Here is a 15,185-nt window from a genome sequence, read left to right on the forward strand (position 1 = left end):
GTTTAAGCAGGGGAACCTTTCGTGCCATGCATGATTTCACATCATGACGTCTTAGTGTATTACCTACAGTAACCTTGGAAACGGTGGTCCCAGCTCTTTTCAAGTCATTGACCGAGTCCTGTCGTGTAGTTCTGGGCTGATTCCTCACCTTTCTTAGAATCATTGAGACCCCACGAGGTGATATCTTGCATGGGGCTCCACTCCGATTGAGATTGACCGTCATGTTTAGCTTCTTCCATTTTCTAATGATAGCTCCAACAGTGGACCTTTTTTCACCAAGCTGCTTGGTAATTGCTCCGTAGCCCTTTCCAGCCTTGTGGAGGTGTACAATTTTGTCTCTGGTGTCTTTGGACAGCTCTTTGGTCTTCGCCATGTTACAAGTTAAAGTCTTACTGATTGTATGGGGTGGACAGGTGTCTTTATGCAGCTAACGACCTCAAACAGGTGCATCTGATTCAGGATGATACATGGAGTGCAGGTGGACTTCTAATGGGCAGACTAACAGGTCTTTCAGGGTCAGAATTCTAGATGATACACAGGTGTTCAAATACTTATTTGCAGCTGTATCACACAAATAAATTGTTAAAAAATCATGCATTGTGATTTCTGGATTTTTCTTTTTAGTTTATCTCTCTCACAGTGGACATGCACCTACGATGAAAATTTCAGACCCCTCCATGATTTCTAAGTGGGAGAAATAGCAAAATAGCAGGGTGTTCAAATACTTATTTTCTTCACTGTACATGTGTACTTTATGTAGCGTATATCAGTACTTTATGTAGAATATATCGTGTACATGTGTACTTTATGTACAGTATATCATGTATATGTGTACTTTATGTAGCGTATATCAGTACTTTATGTAGAGTATATCATGTACATGTGTACTTTATGTAGCGTATATCAGTACTTTATGTAGAGTATATCGTGTACATGTGTACTTTATGTAGCGTATATCAGTACTTTATGTGGAGTTTATCATGTACATGTGTACTTTATGTAGCGTATATCAGTACTTTATGTAGAGTATATCGTGTACATGTGTACTTTATGTAGCATATATCAGTACTTTATGTAGAGTATATCGTGTACATGTGTACTTTATGTAGAGTATATCATGTACATGTGTACTTTATGTAGCGTATATCAGTACTTTATGTAGAGTATATCGTGTACATGTGTACTTTATGTAGCGTATATCATGTACATGTGTACTTTATGTAGCGTATATCAGTACTTTATGTAGAGTATATCATGTACATGTGTACTTTATGTAGCGTATATCAGTACTTTATGTAGAGTATATCATGTACATGTGTACTTTATGTAGCGTATATCAGTACTTTATGTAGAGTATATCGTGTACATGTGTACTTTATGTAGCGTATATCAGTACTTTATGTATAGTATATCATGTACATGTGTACTTTATGTAGAGTATGTCATGTACATGTGTACTTTATGTAGCGTATATCAGTACTTTATGTATAGTATATCATGTACATGTGTACTTTATGTAGCGTATATCAGTACTTTATGTAGAGTATATCGTGTACATGTGTACTTTATGTAGCGTATATCAGTACTTTATGTGGAGTTTATCATGTACATGTGTACTTTATGTAGCGTATATCAGTACTTTATGTAGAATATATCGTGTACATGTGTACTTTATGTAGAGTATATCATGTACATGTGTACTTTATGTAGCGTATATCAGTACTTTATGTAGAGTATATCATGTACATGTGTACTTTATGTAGCGTATATCAGTACTTTATGTAGAGTATATCATGTACATGTGTACTTTATGTAGCGTATATCAGTACTTTATGTAGAGTATATCATGTACATGTGTACTTTATGTAGCGTATATCAGTACTTTATGTAGAGTATATCATGTACATGTGTACTTTATGTAGCGTATATCAGTACTTTATGTAGAGTATATCATGTACATGTGTACTTTATGTAGCGTATATCAGTACTTTATGTAGAGTATATCGTGTACATGTGTACTTTATGTAGAGTATATCATGTACATGTGTACTTTATGTAGCGTATTTCAGTACTTTATGTAGAGTATATCGTGTACATGTGTACTTTATGTAGCGTATATCAGTACTTTATGTAGAGTATATCATGTACATGTGTACTTTATGTAGCGTATATCAGTACTTCATGTAGAGTATATCATGTAAATGTGTACTTTATGTAGCGTATATCAGTACTTTATGTAGAGTATATCATGTACATGTGTACTTTATGTAGCGTATATCAGTACTTTATGTAGAGTATATCATGTACATGTGTACTTTATGTAGAGTATATCATGTGCATGTGTACTTTATGTAGAGTATATCAGTACTTTATGTAGAGTATATCATGTACATGTGTACTTTATGTAGCGTATATCAGTACTTTATGTAGAGTATATCATGTGCATGTGTACTTTATGTAGAGTATATCAGTACTTTATGTAGAGTATATCATGTGCATGTGTACTTTATGTTGCGTATATCAGTACTTTATGTAGAGTATATCATGTATTTGTGTACTATGTAGAGTACATCATGTACAAATACCCCCAAATAACGTCATCAGGAACCTCCCACCTTCCCAGCACGGTGTGTTTTTTTGGGGCGGCTCCTGTCATCACGTTAGCTGCAGAAGTAGGACACCCGATCTGGTGGGGCGGGGGCACTGATGGGGGGGGGCCAGGTGGGACTGCAGAGGAGTTATGAAAAGATGACAGACCCAAATATTTACTATGCAGCACGCCATGCCTTATTAGCCATGACGCTTCCTGTCCACTTTGTACCCCCGTGTGGCCCCCGGCCGGATTAATGGGGCTCATAAAGCCCCCCCCCCCCCCGGCTGATTAATGGACCAGCTAAAAGTGCACAGGGAGGAACATTCCATGCACGCTATTCCGTACCCCGCCGTCGTCTCCTACCTGTGGCCATCTTTGCGTCGGCGGCGGCCGGCCCGTCCGGGATGACGCTCTTCACCTGGAGGAACTCGTCGGGCTCGTCGCCTCCGATGATGGTGAAGCCGAAGCCCATGCCGCTCTTCTGGAGCGCCGTGGACAGGAAGCTGCCTTTAAGCTGGGTGGGGTCGCGCGTGAACAGCGGCTTCTCTGGAACAGGAAAGGACACGAGATGGAAGGATGGGCGTGGGCACCGTGCCGGGGGGGGGGGGGGGGGGGTCAGGGTTAAGTAGAAGCTGGTCATTTGCCCAAGCGTGGGACCGGGTTGGGTTTGGGGGCGGATGCAGGTGGACCCCCGTGCAGAAGGTACGTGAGGAAACCCTTCAACCTGCTAAACCAGACGACAAATCCAGCCAATGACATGCTGTCAATCAAGGATGAGCTCCGTGACACGATGCGGGGGGGGTTTAGGGAAGATCTGCAGAAAGGACTGGGGGAGGGGGGGAGCGCCCACTTGGAGCTCAAACTGTTTCAGTTTCAGTTAAATAAAAAAAACATGGCTGACCACGTTGATAAGAAAAGGCAAACAAAGCTAATGCTAAGGAAGTTAGCATTTTCTCCTTCAGTGCGTGCTAACGATGTGTTGGAGTGTTGGAAATACCCCCCCCTCCCCAAAAACCAAGATGGTTGACCACACTGATAAGAAAAGGCAAACAAAGCTAATGCTAAGGAAGTTAGCATTTTCTCCTTCAGTGAGTGCTAACGATGCGTTCGAGTGTTGGAAATCCCCCCCCCCCTCCCCTCCCCCCTTGGAGTTTATAGAGTCCGAGCTCAAACTGTTTCAAAACCAAGATGGTTGACCACCCTGATAAGAAAAGGCAAACAAAGCTAATGCTAAGGAAGTGAGTGCTAACGATGCATTCGAGTGTTGGAAATACCCCCCCCCCTTGGAGTTTGTAGAGTCCGAGCTCAAACTATTTCAAAACAAAGATGGTTGACCACCCTGATAAGAAAAGGCAAACAAAGCTAATGCTAAGGAAGTTAGCATTTTCTCCTTCAGTGAGTGCTAACGATGCGTTCGAGTGTTGCAAATACCCCCCCCTGGAGTTTAAGGAGTCCGAGCTCAAACTGTTTCAAAACCAAGATGGTTGACCACCCTGATAAGAAAAGGCAAACAAAGCTAATGCTAAGGAAGTTAGCATTTTCTCCTTCAGTGAGTGCTAACGATGCGTTCGAGTGTTGGAAATCCCCCCCCCCTCCCCTCCCCCCTTGGAGTTTATAGAGTCCGAGCTCAAACTGTTTCAAAACCAAGATGGTTGACCACGCTGATAAGAAAAAGCAAACAAAGCTAATGCTAAGGAAGTTAGCATTTACTCCTTCAATAAGTTCTCATGATGCGTTCAAGATGGCGTGGAGGTTGTAAATATCCCACTCGGCGCTTGAGAAGTGTTGCGGTGTGAAGTATGACTTCTCCCAGGAATATGGCGGCAAGGGGGGGGGGTGAAAAGGGGGCGTGTCAGGGGAGGGGCCAGCCAAAGGCATGCTGTCAATCAGGGATGAGCTCCATGGGGAAGCTTGGGGGTGTTAGGGAAGACCTGTGAAGAAGAGGAACCTCCCGTGGCTTATCCCAGGAAAAGGGGGTGTGGCTAGCGGGCTAGCGGGCTAGCTCGCTTCCCTTCAAGCTTCTCGCCGCTCCTACATTGCTAGCATGCTAAGTCAAAGGATGCTAGCCTGTCTCCGTCTGTCCTGACCTACTTACTGACGCAATGCCACAGCGGGGAGGGGCTACGGGCGCTGCGGAGATGAGGAAGCGGCAGCCGGCGGGGGCTCATGTTCATCCGGCGGGTGAGGACGTGGCGCAGCGGGGAGATGTCGGCGGAGGCGAACGGCGAGGCCGCCCGCCGTGGGATGGGCGGCGAGCGGGAGGAGGAGGACAGGTCGCCCAGGCTGTGACTCCGCTCCGGCGCCGAGGCCGGGCCCACCTGCGGCGGGTAGGGTCTGGGGAGGGGGGCACAGGGGCTGGCAACTTCTATATTTGACATTTGGGGCGGAAAAAAAGAGGGGTGCAAAAAAGGAGGAAAGAGAGCCTCACTGGGATGCGTCGCCATGGAGACGAGGCTCTCGAGTTTTGCTAAATTGATAAACAAATAAGATGCTAAGGAAGTTAGCATTTCCTCCTTCATAGAGGCCTAACGATGCCTTCAGGACTGCTGGGAGTTTGGAGTTTAAGGAGGGCCGACCTAAAAGTGTTGCAGTCTCACCAAAACTTAAAACCATAGCTGGCATGTTGATCACGGACTAAAGCTAATGCTAAGGAAGTTAGCATTTCCTCCTTCATAGAGGCCTAACGATGCCTTCAGGACTGCTGGGAGTTTGGAGTTTAAGGAGGGCCGACCTAAAAGTGTTGCAGTCTCACCAAAACTTAAAACCATCGCTGGCATGTTGATCACGGACTAAAGCTAATGCTAAGGAAGTTAGCATTTCCTCCTTCATAGAGGCCTAACGATGCCTTCAGGACTGCTGGGAGTTTGGAGTTTAAGGAGGGCCGACCTAAAAGTGTTGCAGTCTCACCAAAACTTAAAACCATAGCTGGCATGTTGATCACGGACTAAAGCTAATGCTAAGGAAGTTAGCATTTCCTCCTTCATAGAGGCCTAACGATGCCTTCAGGACTGCTGGGAGTTTGGAGTTTAAGGAGGGCCGACCTAAAAGTGTTGCAGTCTCACCAAAACTTAAAACCATAGCTGGCATGTTGATCACGGACTAAAGCTAATGCTAAGGAAGTTAGCATCTTATGCTGCTGATGAAGAAAATGGGTCTCCAATGACACGCCCACTTATCCGTAATTGGATGGCCACGCTCATCATTGTGTACTAGCTGTGTGTACATACTGTGTACTATCTGTGTGTACTGTACACGTAGTGCAGGAAGTGCAGGTGGCGTATCGGACAGGAAGCCGCGTGTGCCCGCGTACCTTTGTAGATGGCAGGAAGCGGAAGCGAGGAGAGACCCTGGCTTTGCATCTGCTGCTGCTGCTGGACTCTCCTCTTGGCCTCCAGAACCGGGTTCTCAAACTGGGTCCTCCTGTTGATATGGCTACAATCAACAAAAAGAAACAAAAACAAATCATTTCACATTTCACACTCCACTACCCCCCCCCCCCCCAAAGAAAGATCAACTCCGGCACTGTGGCGGCCTCCTCTCTCTCTCCTTGTCGCTATGATGATTAATTAAATGGCCCGCCGCCATATTACGTAACTGAGCCGCAGAATGGGCATTGTTGGGGGGGGGGGGGGGGGTGTTGATAGGTATTTAGGAGAGATGAAGGTTTTTGTTGTTGGGTATGTACCAGGTGTCTATGTACCAGGTTGTGAATGTACCAGGTTGTGAATATACCAGGCTGTGAATATACCAGGCTGTGAATGTACCAGGCTGTGTATGTACCATGTTGTGTATGTACCAGTATGTGAATGTACCAGGTTGTAAAACTACCAGGTTGTGAGTATACTAGGCTGTGAATGTACCAGGTTGTGTATGTACCAGTTTGTGAATGTACCAGGTTGTGAATGTACCAGGTTGTGAATATACTAGGCTGTGTATGTACCAGGTTGTGAATGTACCAGGTTGTACATCTACCAGGTTGTGTATGTACCAGGTTGTGAATGTACCACCAGGTTGTGTATGTACTACCAGGTTGTGAATGTACTACCAGGTTGTGAATGTACCAGGTTGTGAATGTACCAGGTTGTACATGTACCAGGTTGTACATCTACCAGGTTGTGTATGTACCAGGTTGTGAATGTACCAGGTTGTGTATGTACTACCAGGTTGTGTATGTACTACCAGGTTGTGAATGTACCAGGTTGTGAATGTACCAGGTTGTGAATATACTAGGCTGTGTATGTACCAGGTTGTGAATGTTCCAGGTTGTGAATGTTCCAGGTTGCGTATGTACCAGTTTGTGAATGTACCAGGTTGTGTATGTCCCAGGTCGTGTGTGTACCAGTTTATGAATGTACCAGGTTGTGAATGTACCAGGGTGTAAATCTACCAGGTTGTGAATGTACCAGGTTGCGTGTGTACCAGGTTGTACATGTACTACCAGGTTGTGAATGTACCGGGTTGTGTATGTACCAGGTTGTAAATCTCCCAGGTTGTGAATGTACCAGGTTGTGTATGTACTACCAGGTTGTGTATGTACTACCAGGTTGTGTATGTACTACCAGGTTGTGTATGTACTACCAGGTTGTGAATGTACTACCAGGTTGTGTATGTACTACCAGGTTGTGAATGTACTACCAGGTTGTGAATGTACTACCAGGTTGTGAATGTACTACCAGGTTGTGAATGTACCAGGTTGTGTGTGTACAAGGTTGTGTATGTACGACCAGGTTGTGTATGTACCAGGTTGTAAATCTACCAGGTTGTGTATGTACTTCCAGGTTGTGTATGTACTACCAGGTTATGTACCAGGATCCTTAAGTTTCATCCAAGCTGCCAACTTACTCCACATAGTAGCTTCCGTAGATTGGATCATCGATTTTCTCCCAGCCATACGGAAGTTCTGGAAAAGAAAGCCACAGGGATTGTTCTTTAGCTGTAAGTAGTAGTATAGTAGTATAGTAGTATAGTGGTATAGTGGTATAGTAGTATACTAGTATAGAAGTATTCCTCTCCATTTGTGTCCAAAGATGAATAAATGATAAAAACGTGTGCGGCTTATTAATAGCAGGGAAATATTCATGCTGCAAGCTTTTCATGCTTTTCATGCTAGTAAATGTTGTCTTAAGTTGGTAAACAACTGGTGAGAAGTGCAGACATCCTTGGGAAGGAATGAAAAGCCACCACAGGGGGCGCTACAGCACCTGTTTACCAGCACCTGGGGTGCCGTGTGTGTTGGGGGGGGGGGCACGGTGTATTTGAATATTATTCCTTGGCCTAGTTAAAGCGGACAGAGAGCGACCTGCATTCATCCTTCCTGTCCTCCCACGTGGAGAAAAAGTCTCCAAAGTGATGCCGGACTGACCTCTCCAACATTTGGGAATCACAAGGCAGCAGAAATGATGAGGAGCGTCACTCGGAGCGTTCTTTTGCACTCCTGGTTTTAAGAAGCATTGAGCCTGGAGAAGCTCCGGCCTCATTACACGGATGAAACAAACAAACATGAAATGTAGCATCAAGTATCAAGAAAGATGGTGGACAGATGAGGTGGATGAGGTGGATGATGTGGATGATGTGGACGAGGTGGATGAGGTGGATGATGTGGATGATGTGGTTGAGGTGGATGATGTGGTTGATGTGGATGAAGTGGATGAGGTGGATGGATGATGTGGATGATGTAGATGAGGTGGCTAAAGAGGATGATGTGGATGAGGTGGATGAAGTGGACGAGGTGGATGATGTGGACGAGGTGGATGATGTGGACGAGGTGGATGATGTGGACGATGTGGATGAGGTGGTGATGTGGATGAGGTTGATGAGGATGATGTGGATGAGGAGGATGAGGTGGATGATGTGGATGAGGTGGTGATGTGGATGAGGTTGATGAGGATGATGTGGATGAGGTTGATGAGGATGATGTGGATGAGGTGGATGATGTGGATGAGGTGGTGATGTGGATGAGGTTGATGAGAATGATGTGGATGAGGTGGATGATGTGGATGATGTAGATGAGGTGGCTAAAGAGGATGATGTGGATGATGTGGATGATGTAGATGAGGTGGCTAAAGAGGATGATGTGGATGAGGTGGATGAAGTGGATGAGATGGATGATGTGGATGAGGTGGATGATGTGGACGATGTGTATGAGGTGGGTGATGTGGATGATGTGGACGAGGTGGATGATGTGGATGATGTGGATGATGTGGACGAGGTGGATGATGTGGATGAGGTGGTGATGTGGATGAGGTTGATGAGGATGATGTGGATGAGGAGGATGAGGTGGATGATGTGGATGAGGTGGTGATGTGGATGAGGTTGATGAGGATGATGTGGATGATGTTGATGAGGATGATGTGGATGAGGTGGATGATGTGGATGAGGTGGTGATGTGGATGAGGTGGATGATGTGGATGAGGTGGATGATGTGGATGAGGTTGATGAGGATGATGTGGATGAGGTGGATGATGTGGATGAGGTGGATGATGTGGATGAGGTGGTGATGTGGATGAGGTTGATGAGGATGATGTGGATGAGGTTGATGAGGATGATGTGGATGAGGAGGATGAGGTGGATGATGTGGATGAGGTTGATGATGTGGATGAGGTGGACGAGGTGGACGATGTAGACCATGTAGACGATGTGGTTGAGGTGGATGATGTGGATGATGTGGATGATGTGGATGATGTGGATGATGTGGATGAGGTGGTGATGTGGATGAGGTTGATGAGGATGATGTGGATGAGGTGGATGATGTGGATGATGAGGATGAGGTGGATGATGTGGACGATGTGGTTGAGGTGGATGATGTGGATGATGTGGATGAGGTGGATGATGTGGATGACGTGGTGTCCAAATGATCCAAGTGAATGAACGGGAAGGTCCGGTGTTATTCCCAAGCGTGGGATCGCCCTCCTTCCTTCCTCCTGAGGTTATCATTTGTCATATTTTATCACCTTCTAATGCGGAGGTGTAGAAATCTCACGCTGTAAAAATGGCCTGTCAGACACGCGGATGGTATGCATGCGTGTGGAGAGCAGTGGGGGCTTCGGTACGGTGGCGGGGGGGGGGGTCCAGTATTAATACACACCCCAGCCCAAGTGTGAATTGAATCCCCAGCCTGTTCAGAGTGATAAATGGCGGCGAGCGCAGGGGGAAAAAAAGAAGGAAGGCGTCGCCGTTTGATTGGAGCCCGGCGAGGAGCTCCACCAAACCTCGGCTGACCTCCTCATCGATCGCTGACCTCCACTGCAGGAGGAGTAAACACGCGCGTGTTCGATGACGCTCGCCATCAATCTGCTCTCCATAATGGCCGCCTGCGTACTCTGCCATCCCAGATGTTGAAGTTCAATATGAAAATAGCATGAAATAAAAGCTAATGAGAAATTCCCCCTGCTAGCCGCGCCATGACTAGCGACCATAACCGACATGTTTAGGGATGGGGGGGGGGGCGGCTTTTTGAAAGCTTTGGGTTTTGATGGCGTGTGTCCTCGCGTTGCCCTCCTGCGTCCAAAGTCGCTCTGAGCTGTAGACAACAGCAGAGTGTTCCGCGGCGCCGTAAAACAAGAAGAATAAGAAGACGAGTTGACGAGGCTGGCGGCTTATCGAGTCAGCGCAGGGACGGCAGACGACTTTAGCCGACATTAGCCGACATTAGCCGACCGTGACCTGCCGCTCGCTCTCGTCTCGTCTTCAGCCTCCCGTGTTCTGCTTTCCTTCGCCCGACATCTTCTGGCTGAACTTCCTCCACGTGCTCTCCGCTTAGGACACTTTATGGCAGGGGTCTCAAACATGCGGCCCGCGCAAGTTTGATATGGATGCTGTATGGTATCATGTACCCAGAAAAAATTATTACCTTTGATTAATGTTCATGTTAAAGACTAAATAACTGTTAATAGTTATCCTCCCTATCCGTGTGGAAGTGGTACATTTTTGGCTTTTTTAAGTTTAAAGAAAACAACTTGAAGGCTGGGCGGCACAGCGGTCTGGTGGTTAGTGCGCAGTGCCTCACAGCTAGGAGACCAGGGTTCAATTCCCACCCTCGGCCATCTCTGTGTGGAGTTTGCATGTTCTCCCCGTGCATGCGTGGGTTTTCTCCGGGTACTCCGGTTTCCTCCCACATTCCAAAAACATGCTAGGTTAATTAGCGACTCGGAATTGTCCATAGGTATGAATGTGAGTGTGAATGGTTGTTTGTCTATATGTGCCCTGTGATTGGCTGGCCACCAGTCCAGACTGTGGCCCGCCTCTCGCCCGAAGACAGCTGTGATAGGCTCCAGCACCCCCCGCGACACTCGTGAGGAAAAGCAGTAGAAAATGAATGAATAGTTTTTTTGGAACATGTGCTGAAGCTAGTCGCTAGCCGGCTAGTAGCTAGGTGTCGCTACAACAGTAAGCTAGTTCTTGGGCGTACCAATTAGAACAATATTAACAATGTGGTTACCTTTGATTCATGTTCATGTTAAAGACTAAATAACTGTTAATAGTTATCCTCCCTATCCGTGTGGAAGTGGTACATTTTTGGCTTTTTTAAGTTTAAAGAAAACAACTTGAAGGCTGGGCGGCACGGCGGTCTGGCGGTTAGTGCGCAGTGCCTCACAGCTAGGAGACCAGGGTTCAATTCCCACCCTCGGCCATCTCTGTGTGGAGTTTGCATGTTCTCCCCGTGCATGCGTGGGTTTTCTCCGGGTACTCCGGTTTCCTCCCACATTCCAAAAACATGCTAGGTTAATTAGCGACTCGGAATTGTCCATAGGTATGAATGTGAGTGTGAATGGTTGTTTGTCTATATGTGCCCTGTGATTGGCTGGCCACCAGTCCAGACTGTGGCCCGCCTCTCGCCCGAAGACAGCTGGGATAGGCTCCAGCACCCCCCGCGACCCTCGTGAGGAAAAGCGGTAGAAAATGAATGAATGAATGAACTTGAAGGCTACCGTTTAGGTCGCTAGCTATCCAGTTTGCGAGTTAGCATGTGTCTCAAGACCCTGCAGTTGCGCAATATGTTAAATTAATAAAAAGAGTCCAAAGTCCATTCATCCATCCATCCATCCCTAGGGTGGGGGGTGTGCTGGAGCCTATCCCAGCTGTCTTGGGGGAGAGGCGGGGTCCAGCCTGCCTGGACTGGTTTTACTGGTTGTAAAACGACATATAGAATTATTAATGATCTCCATTCCGAAATATGACACTCGACTCAGTAAAAGACGCCATCGCGTCAATCAAGTATTGATTTCCTATCACATGACAAGAAGCGTGGAAGTCATCGGCAATAAATGAAACAGAGTAATGCAAGTATGCTGGATGATATCCCCGCTAACAACGCTAGCAAAACACACACTCAGTCACACTCAGACCCGCCCCCCCCCCACACACACACCAACTCCTGTCCAATCTTCCATCCTCAGGCGTGCTAGGATGCTCTCAAAATACAGCCATCAATCATGTGGCAGACGTCTACTACGACACCATGCCGGCTCCTCGCCACTGCAGCGGGAGGCTCAAGGTGAAGGAGGGTGATAATAACTCAGCACTACCACACACACACACACACACACACACGCACACACACGCACACGCACACACACACACACACACACGCACACACACACACACACACACACACACACACACACACACACACACACGCACACACGCCGCAAGAAGAAGTACCAGACCACCATAACGACGTGCAAATGTGCTTCTTATCGACTCGCCGTGAAATTTACTGGGACGGCCCTCCCACAGACTACTAAACACAACACCAGGACACATGGATGGAGACACGTGAACCCATCAATCACCTTCACTATCTCTCCTGCAACAAACGAAAACACATGTTGGGGTTAAAATCCAAGGAAGTACAGGTGCAGATTGTGGAAGATCTAGAAAGCTTTCTGTGGGGGTTATTGCGTGTAGCTGCTCTACAGGAGTCCACAACTTAACACGAAGAACAACAATGAAAATCATCGGTCCCTGAAAGGGGGATGTTGTCCGTTAGATACAATCCTTACCATTCTAAAGATATTCAAACAGCTAAAAAAGGCAGCTAAGAATGCACAACATCACCTTCAATAAAAAAACCCTCCAAGGAACCACATCCATTCTAGGAACCACATTGTTAATATTGTTCTAATTGGTACGCCCAAGAACTAGCTTACTGTTGTAGCGACACCTAGCTACTAGCCGGCTAGCAACTAGCTTCAGCGCATTCATTCATTTTCTACTGGTTTTCCTCACAAGGGTCACAGGGGTGCTGGAGCCTATCCCAGCTGTCTTTGGGCGAGAGGCGGGCCACAGTCTGGACTGGTGGCCAGCCAATCACAGGGCACATATAGACAAACAACCATTCACACTCACATTCATACCTATGGACAATTTGGAGTCACCAATTAACCTAGCATGTTTTTGGAATGTGGGAGGAAACCGGAGTACCCGGAGAAAACCCACGCATGCACGGGGAGAACATGCAAACTCCACACAGAGATGGCCGAGGGTGGAATTGAACCCTGGTCTCCAACCTGTGAGGTCTGCACGCTAACCACTCGACCGCTGTGCAGCCCCTATTTTGGTTAGTCATTCATTCATTTTCTACCGCTTATTCTCACAAGGGTCGCATGGATGCTGGAGCCTATCCCAGCTGTCTTCGAGCGAGAGGACCCTGGACTGGTGGCCAGCCAATCACAGGGCACATATAGACAAACAACCATTCACACTCACATTCATACCTATGGACAATTCCGAGTCGCTAATTAACCTAGCATGTTTTTGGAATGTGGGAGGAAACCGGAGTACCCGGAGAAAACCCACGCATGCACAGGGGAGAACATGAAAACTCCACACAGAGATGGCCGAAGGTGGAATTGAACCCTGGTCTCCAACCTGTGAGGTCAGCGCGCTAACCACTCGACCACCGTGCAGCCCCTATTTTGGTTATTCATTCCTTCATTCATTTTCTACCGCTTATTCTCACGAGGGTCGCTGGGATGCTGGAGCCTATCCCAGCTGTCTTCGGGCGAGAGGCGGGGTACACCCTGGACTAGTGGCCAGCCAGCCAATCACAGGGCACATATAGACAAACAACCATTCACACTCACATTCATACCTATGGACAATTTGGAGTGGCTAATTAACCTAGCATGTTTTTGGAATGTGGGAGGAAACCGGAGTACCCGGAGAAAACCCACGCATGCACGGGGAGAACATGCAAACTCCACACAGAGACTGTGGAATCGAACCCTGGTCTCCTGGTCTGTGAGGTCAGCGCGCTAACCACTCGACCACCGTGCAGCCCCAAAGAAACTATGTCCTGACCAAAAGTATCCAATGGAGTGTGATAAGGTCGGCGCTCCTTATACTCCAAACTCCCAGCAGTCCTGAAGGCATCGTTAGCCCTCTTTGAAGGAAGAAATGCTAACTTCCTTAGCATCTTATTTGTTTATCAATTTAGCAAAGCTTGAAGATGTTCCATTTTCATCCACGTTGGTGTCGACAAAACGTGTAGCAAACTACGTGAGCGAGAACAAAGACGAGAGAGGAAGAACGTGCAAAAAAAAAAAAAGCTCATGCTGGTTGTTCTCGTCTGCCAGAAGCAAAGGAGACAGGTGGGAAGGGAAGGCAAGGAAGGAGTGGGACAAAGACGGAATGAGATGAAGAGAAGGATGGGAGGTGAGGAGCAGGCAGGCAAGAAGACGGAAATATCAAGCCAGTTATGTAACGACAAGGCGTCTGTGATGTCGACTGCTGCCTTTGCCACCAAAGCTTTGAAGGCGTGCACGCTCTATGCGTGTTCCTGCACACACACACACACACGCACACACGTCTATGAAGACATCACATGACCACGTGATGCAGCATGCGCGCCACCACGAACGTAAACAATCATCAACAACGTCAGCTCCTCGCTCCTTTTGGAGTCGCTTCTCACTGGCTTTTCAAAAAAGGCTCATGGTCCTAAGATGTGAGAAGTTCCCTTCATGGACCAGATGCATGATCCTGTGGTTGCAGGAACCTACCCAGGTTATTTGGAACCGTGGAAACCAAGGGGGGCACCGCCCAAAACGACAATTACAATTAAAGCGTCAAAATGTCTGGACAGGATGAAGCTACTCAGAGTTCCAGAAGAAACGACTTGGGTGGATGAATTTTGGGAGAGGGGTCTTGTGTGGGATGGTATGGTCTAGGTTTCGATGTCTCTGGGAATAGTCTTCATGACAACGTTTGAAATACAGGAAGTTCAGTCGGTAAACATTCCGAAGTAGGACTTCTTCCTTCATGTCTCCCTCACATTACTGAGAAGAATCCTATCTCCATATGGGGGGGGGGGGGGGGGTCCATGAAGTGGTACAGACCAGAGTTAGGACTGTAAGTCCTTGGTGGAGGTCATTTGGGTAATCAAAGCGGGTTCTACAACAACAGAACCTAATCAGCTGCGACCCTTCTGTGTACTTGATACTCTGTCCTTGGGACTGTGAACGCACCACCAAAAACGCCATCAGTCACCGTGATGTAAACAAAGGGAGGGGCTGCTGAAGGACACACCGTTTGACTCCCAGCAGAGGATAAAGAATTCTTTTGTAAGCAGTGGGCGGCCTATCTGGACCGC

The 15,185-nt window shown here is 47.0% G+C and overlaps 2 protein-coding genes across 16 annotated transcripts in view; both read right to left on the bottom strand.

Moving 5' to 3' along the window:
* magi2a (membrane associated guanylate kinase, WW and PDZ domain containing 2a) overlaps window positions 1-15,185 on the bottom strand; it is a 98,165-nt gene that overhangs the window by 15,507 nt on the left and 67,473 nt on the right. For 14 of the 15 annotated variants that reach the window (XM_058078162.1, XM_058078158.1, XM_058078165.1 and 11 more), the window contains 3 exons: window positions 7,436-7,493; window positions 5,904-6,025; window positions 2,957-3,139 (listed from right to left, as the gene is read on the bottom strand). In XM_058078162.1, coding sequence (XP_057934145.1) covers window positions 2,957-3,139; window positions 5,904-6,025; window positions 7,436-7,493 — 363 coding nt within the window. The remainder of the gene's footprint in view (window positions 1-2,956; window positions 3,140-5,903; window positions 6,026-7,435; window positions 7,494-15,185) is intronic. The other variant, XM_058078159.1, reaches the window with a different exon arrangement.
* LOC131132476 (uncharacterized) lies at window positions 7,800-10,556 on the bottom strand. The gene has a single exon (XM_058078170.1). It carries the CDS (start codon window positions 9,524-9,526, stop codon window positions 8,003-8,005), a length of 1,524 nt encoding a protein of 507 aa, XP_057934153.1. The 5' UTR covers window positions 9,527-10,556; the 3' UTR covers window positions 7,800-8,002.

Source organism: Doryrhamphus excisus, chromosome 7, assembly GCF_030265055.1.
Source record: "Doryrhamphus excisus isolate RoL2022-K1 chromosome 7, RoL_Dexc_1.0, whole genome shotgun sequence".
Taxonomy (NCBI): Eukaryota; Metazoa; Chordata; class Actinopteri; order Syngnathiformes; family Syngnathidae; genus Doryrhamphus; species Doryrhamphus excisus.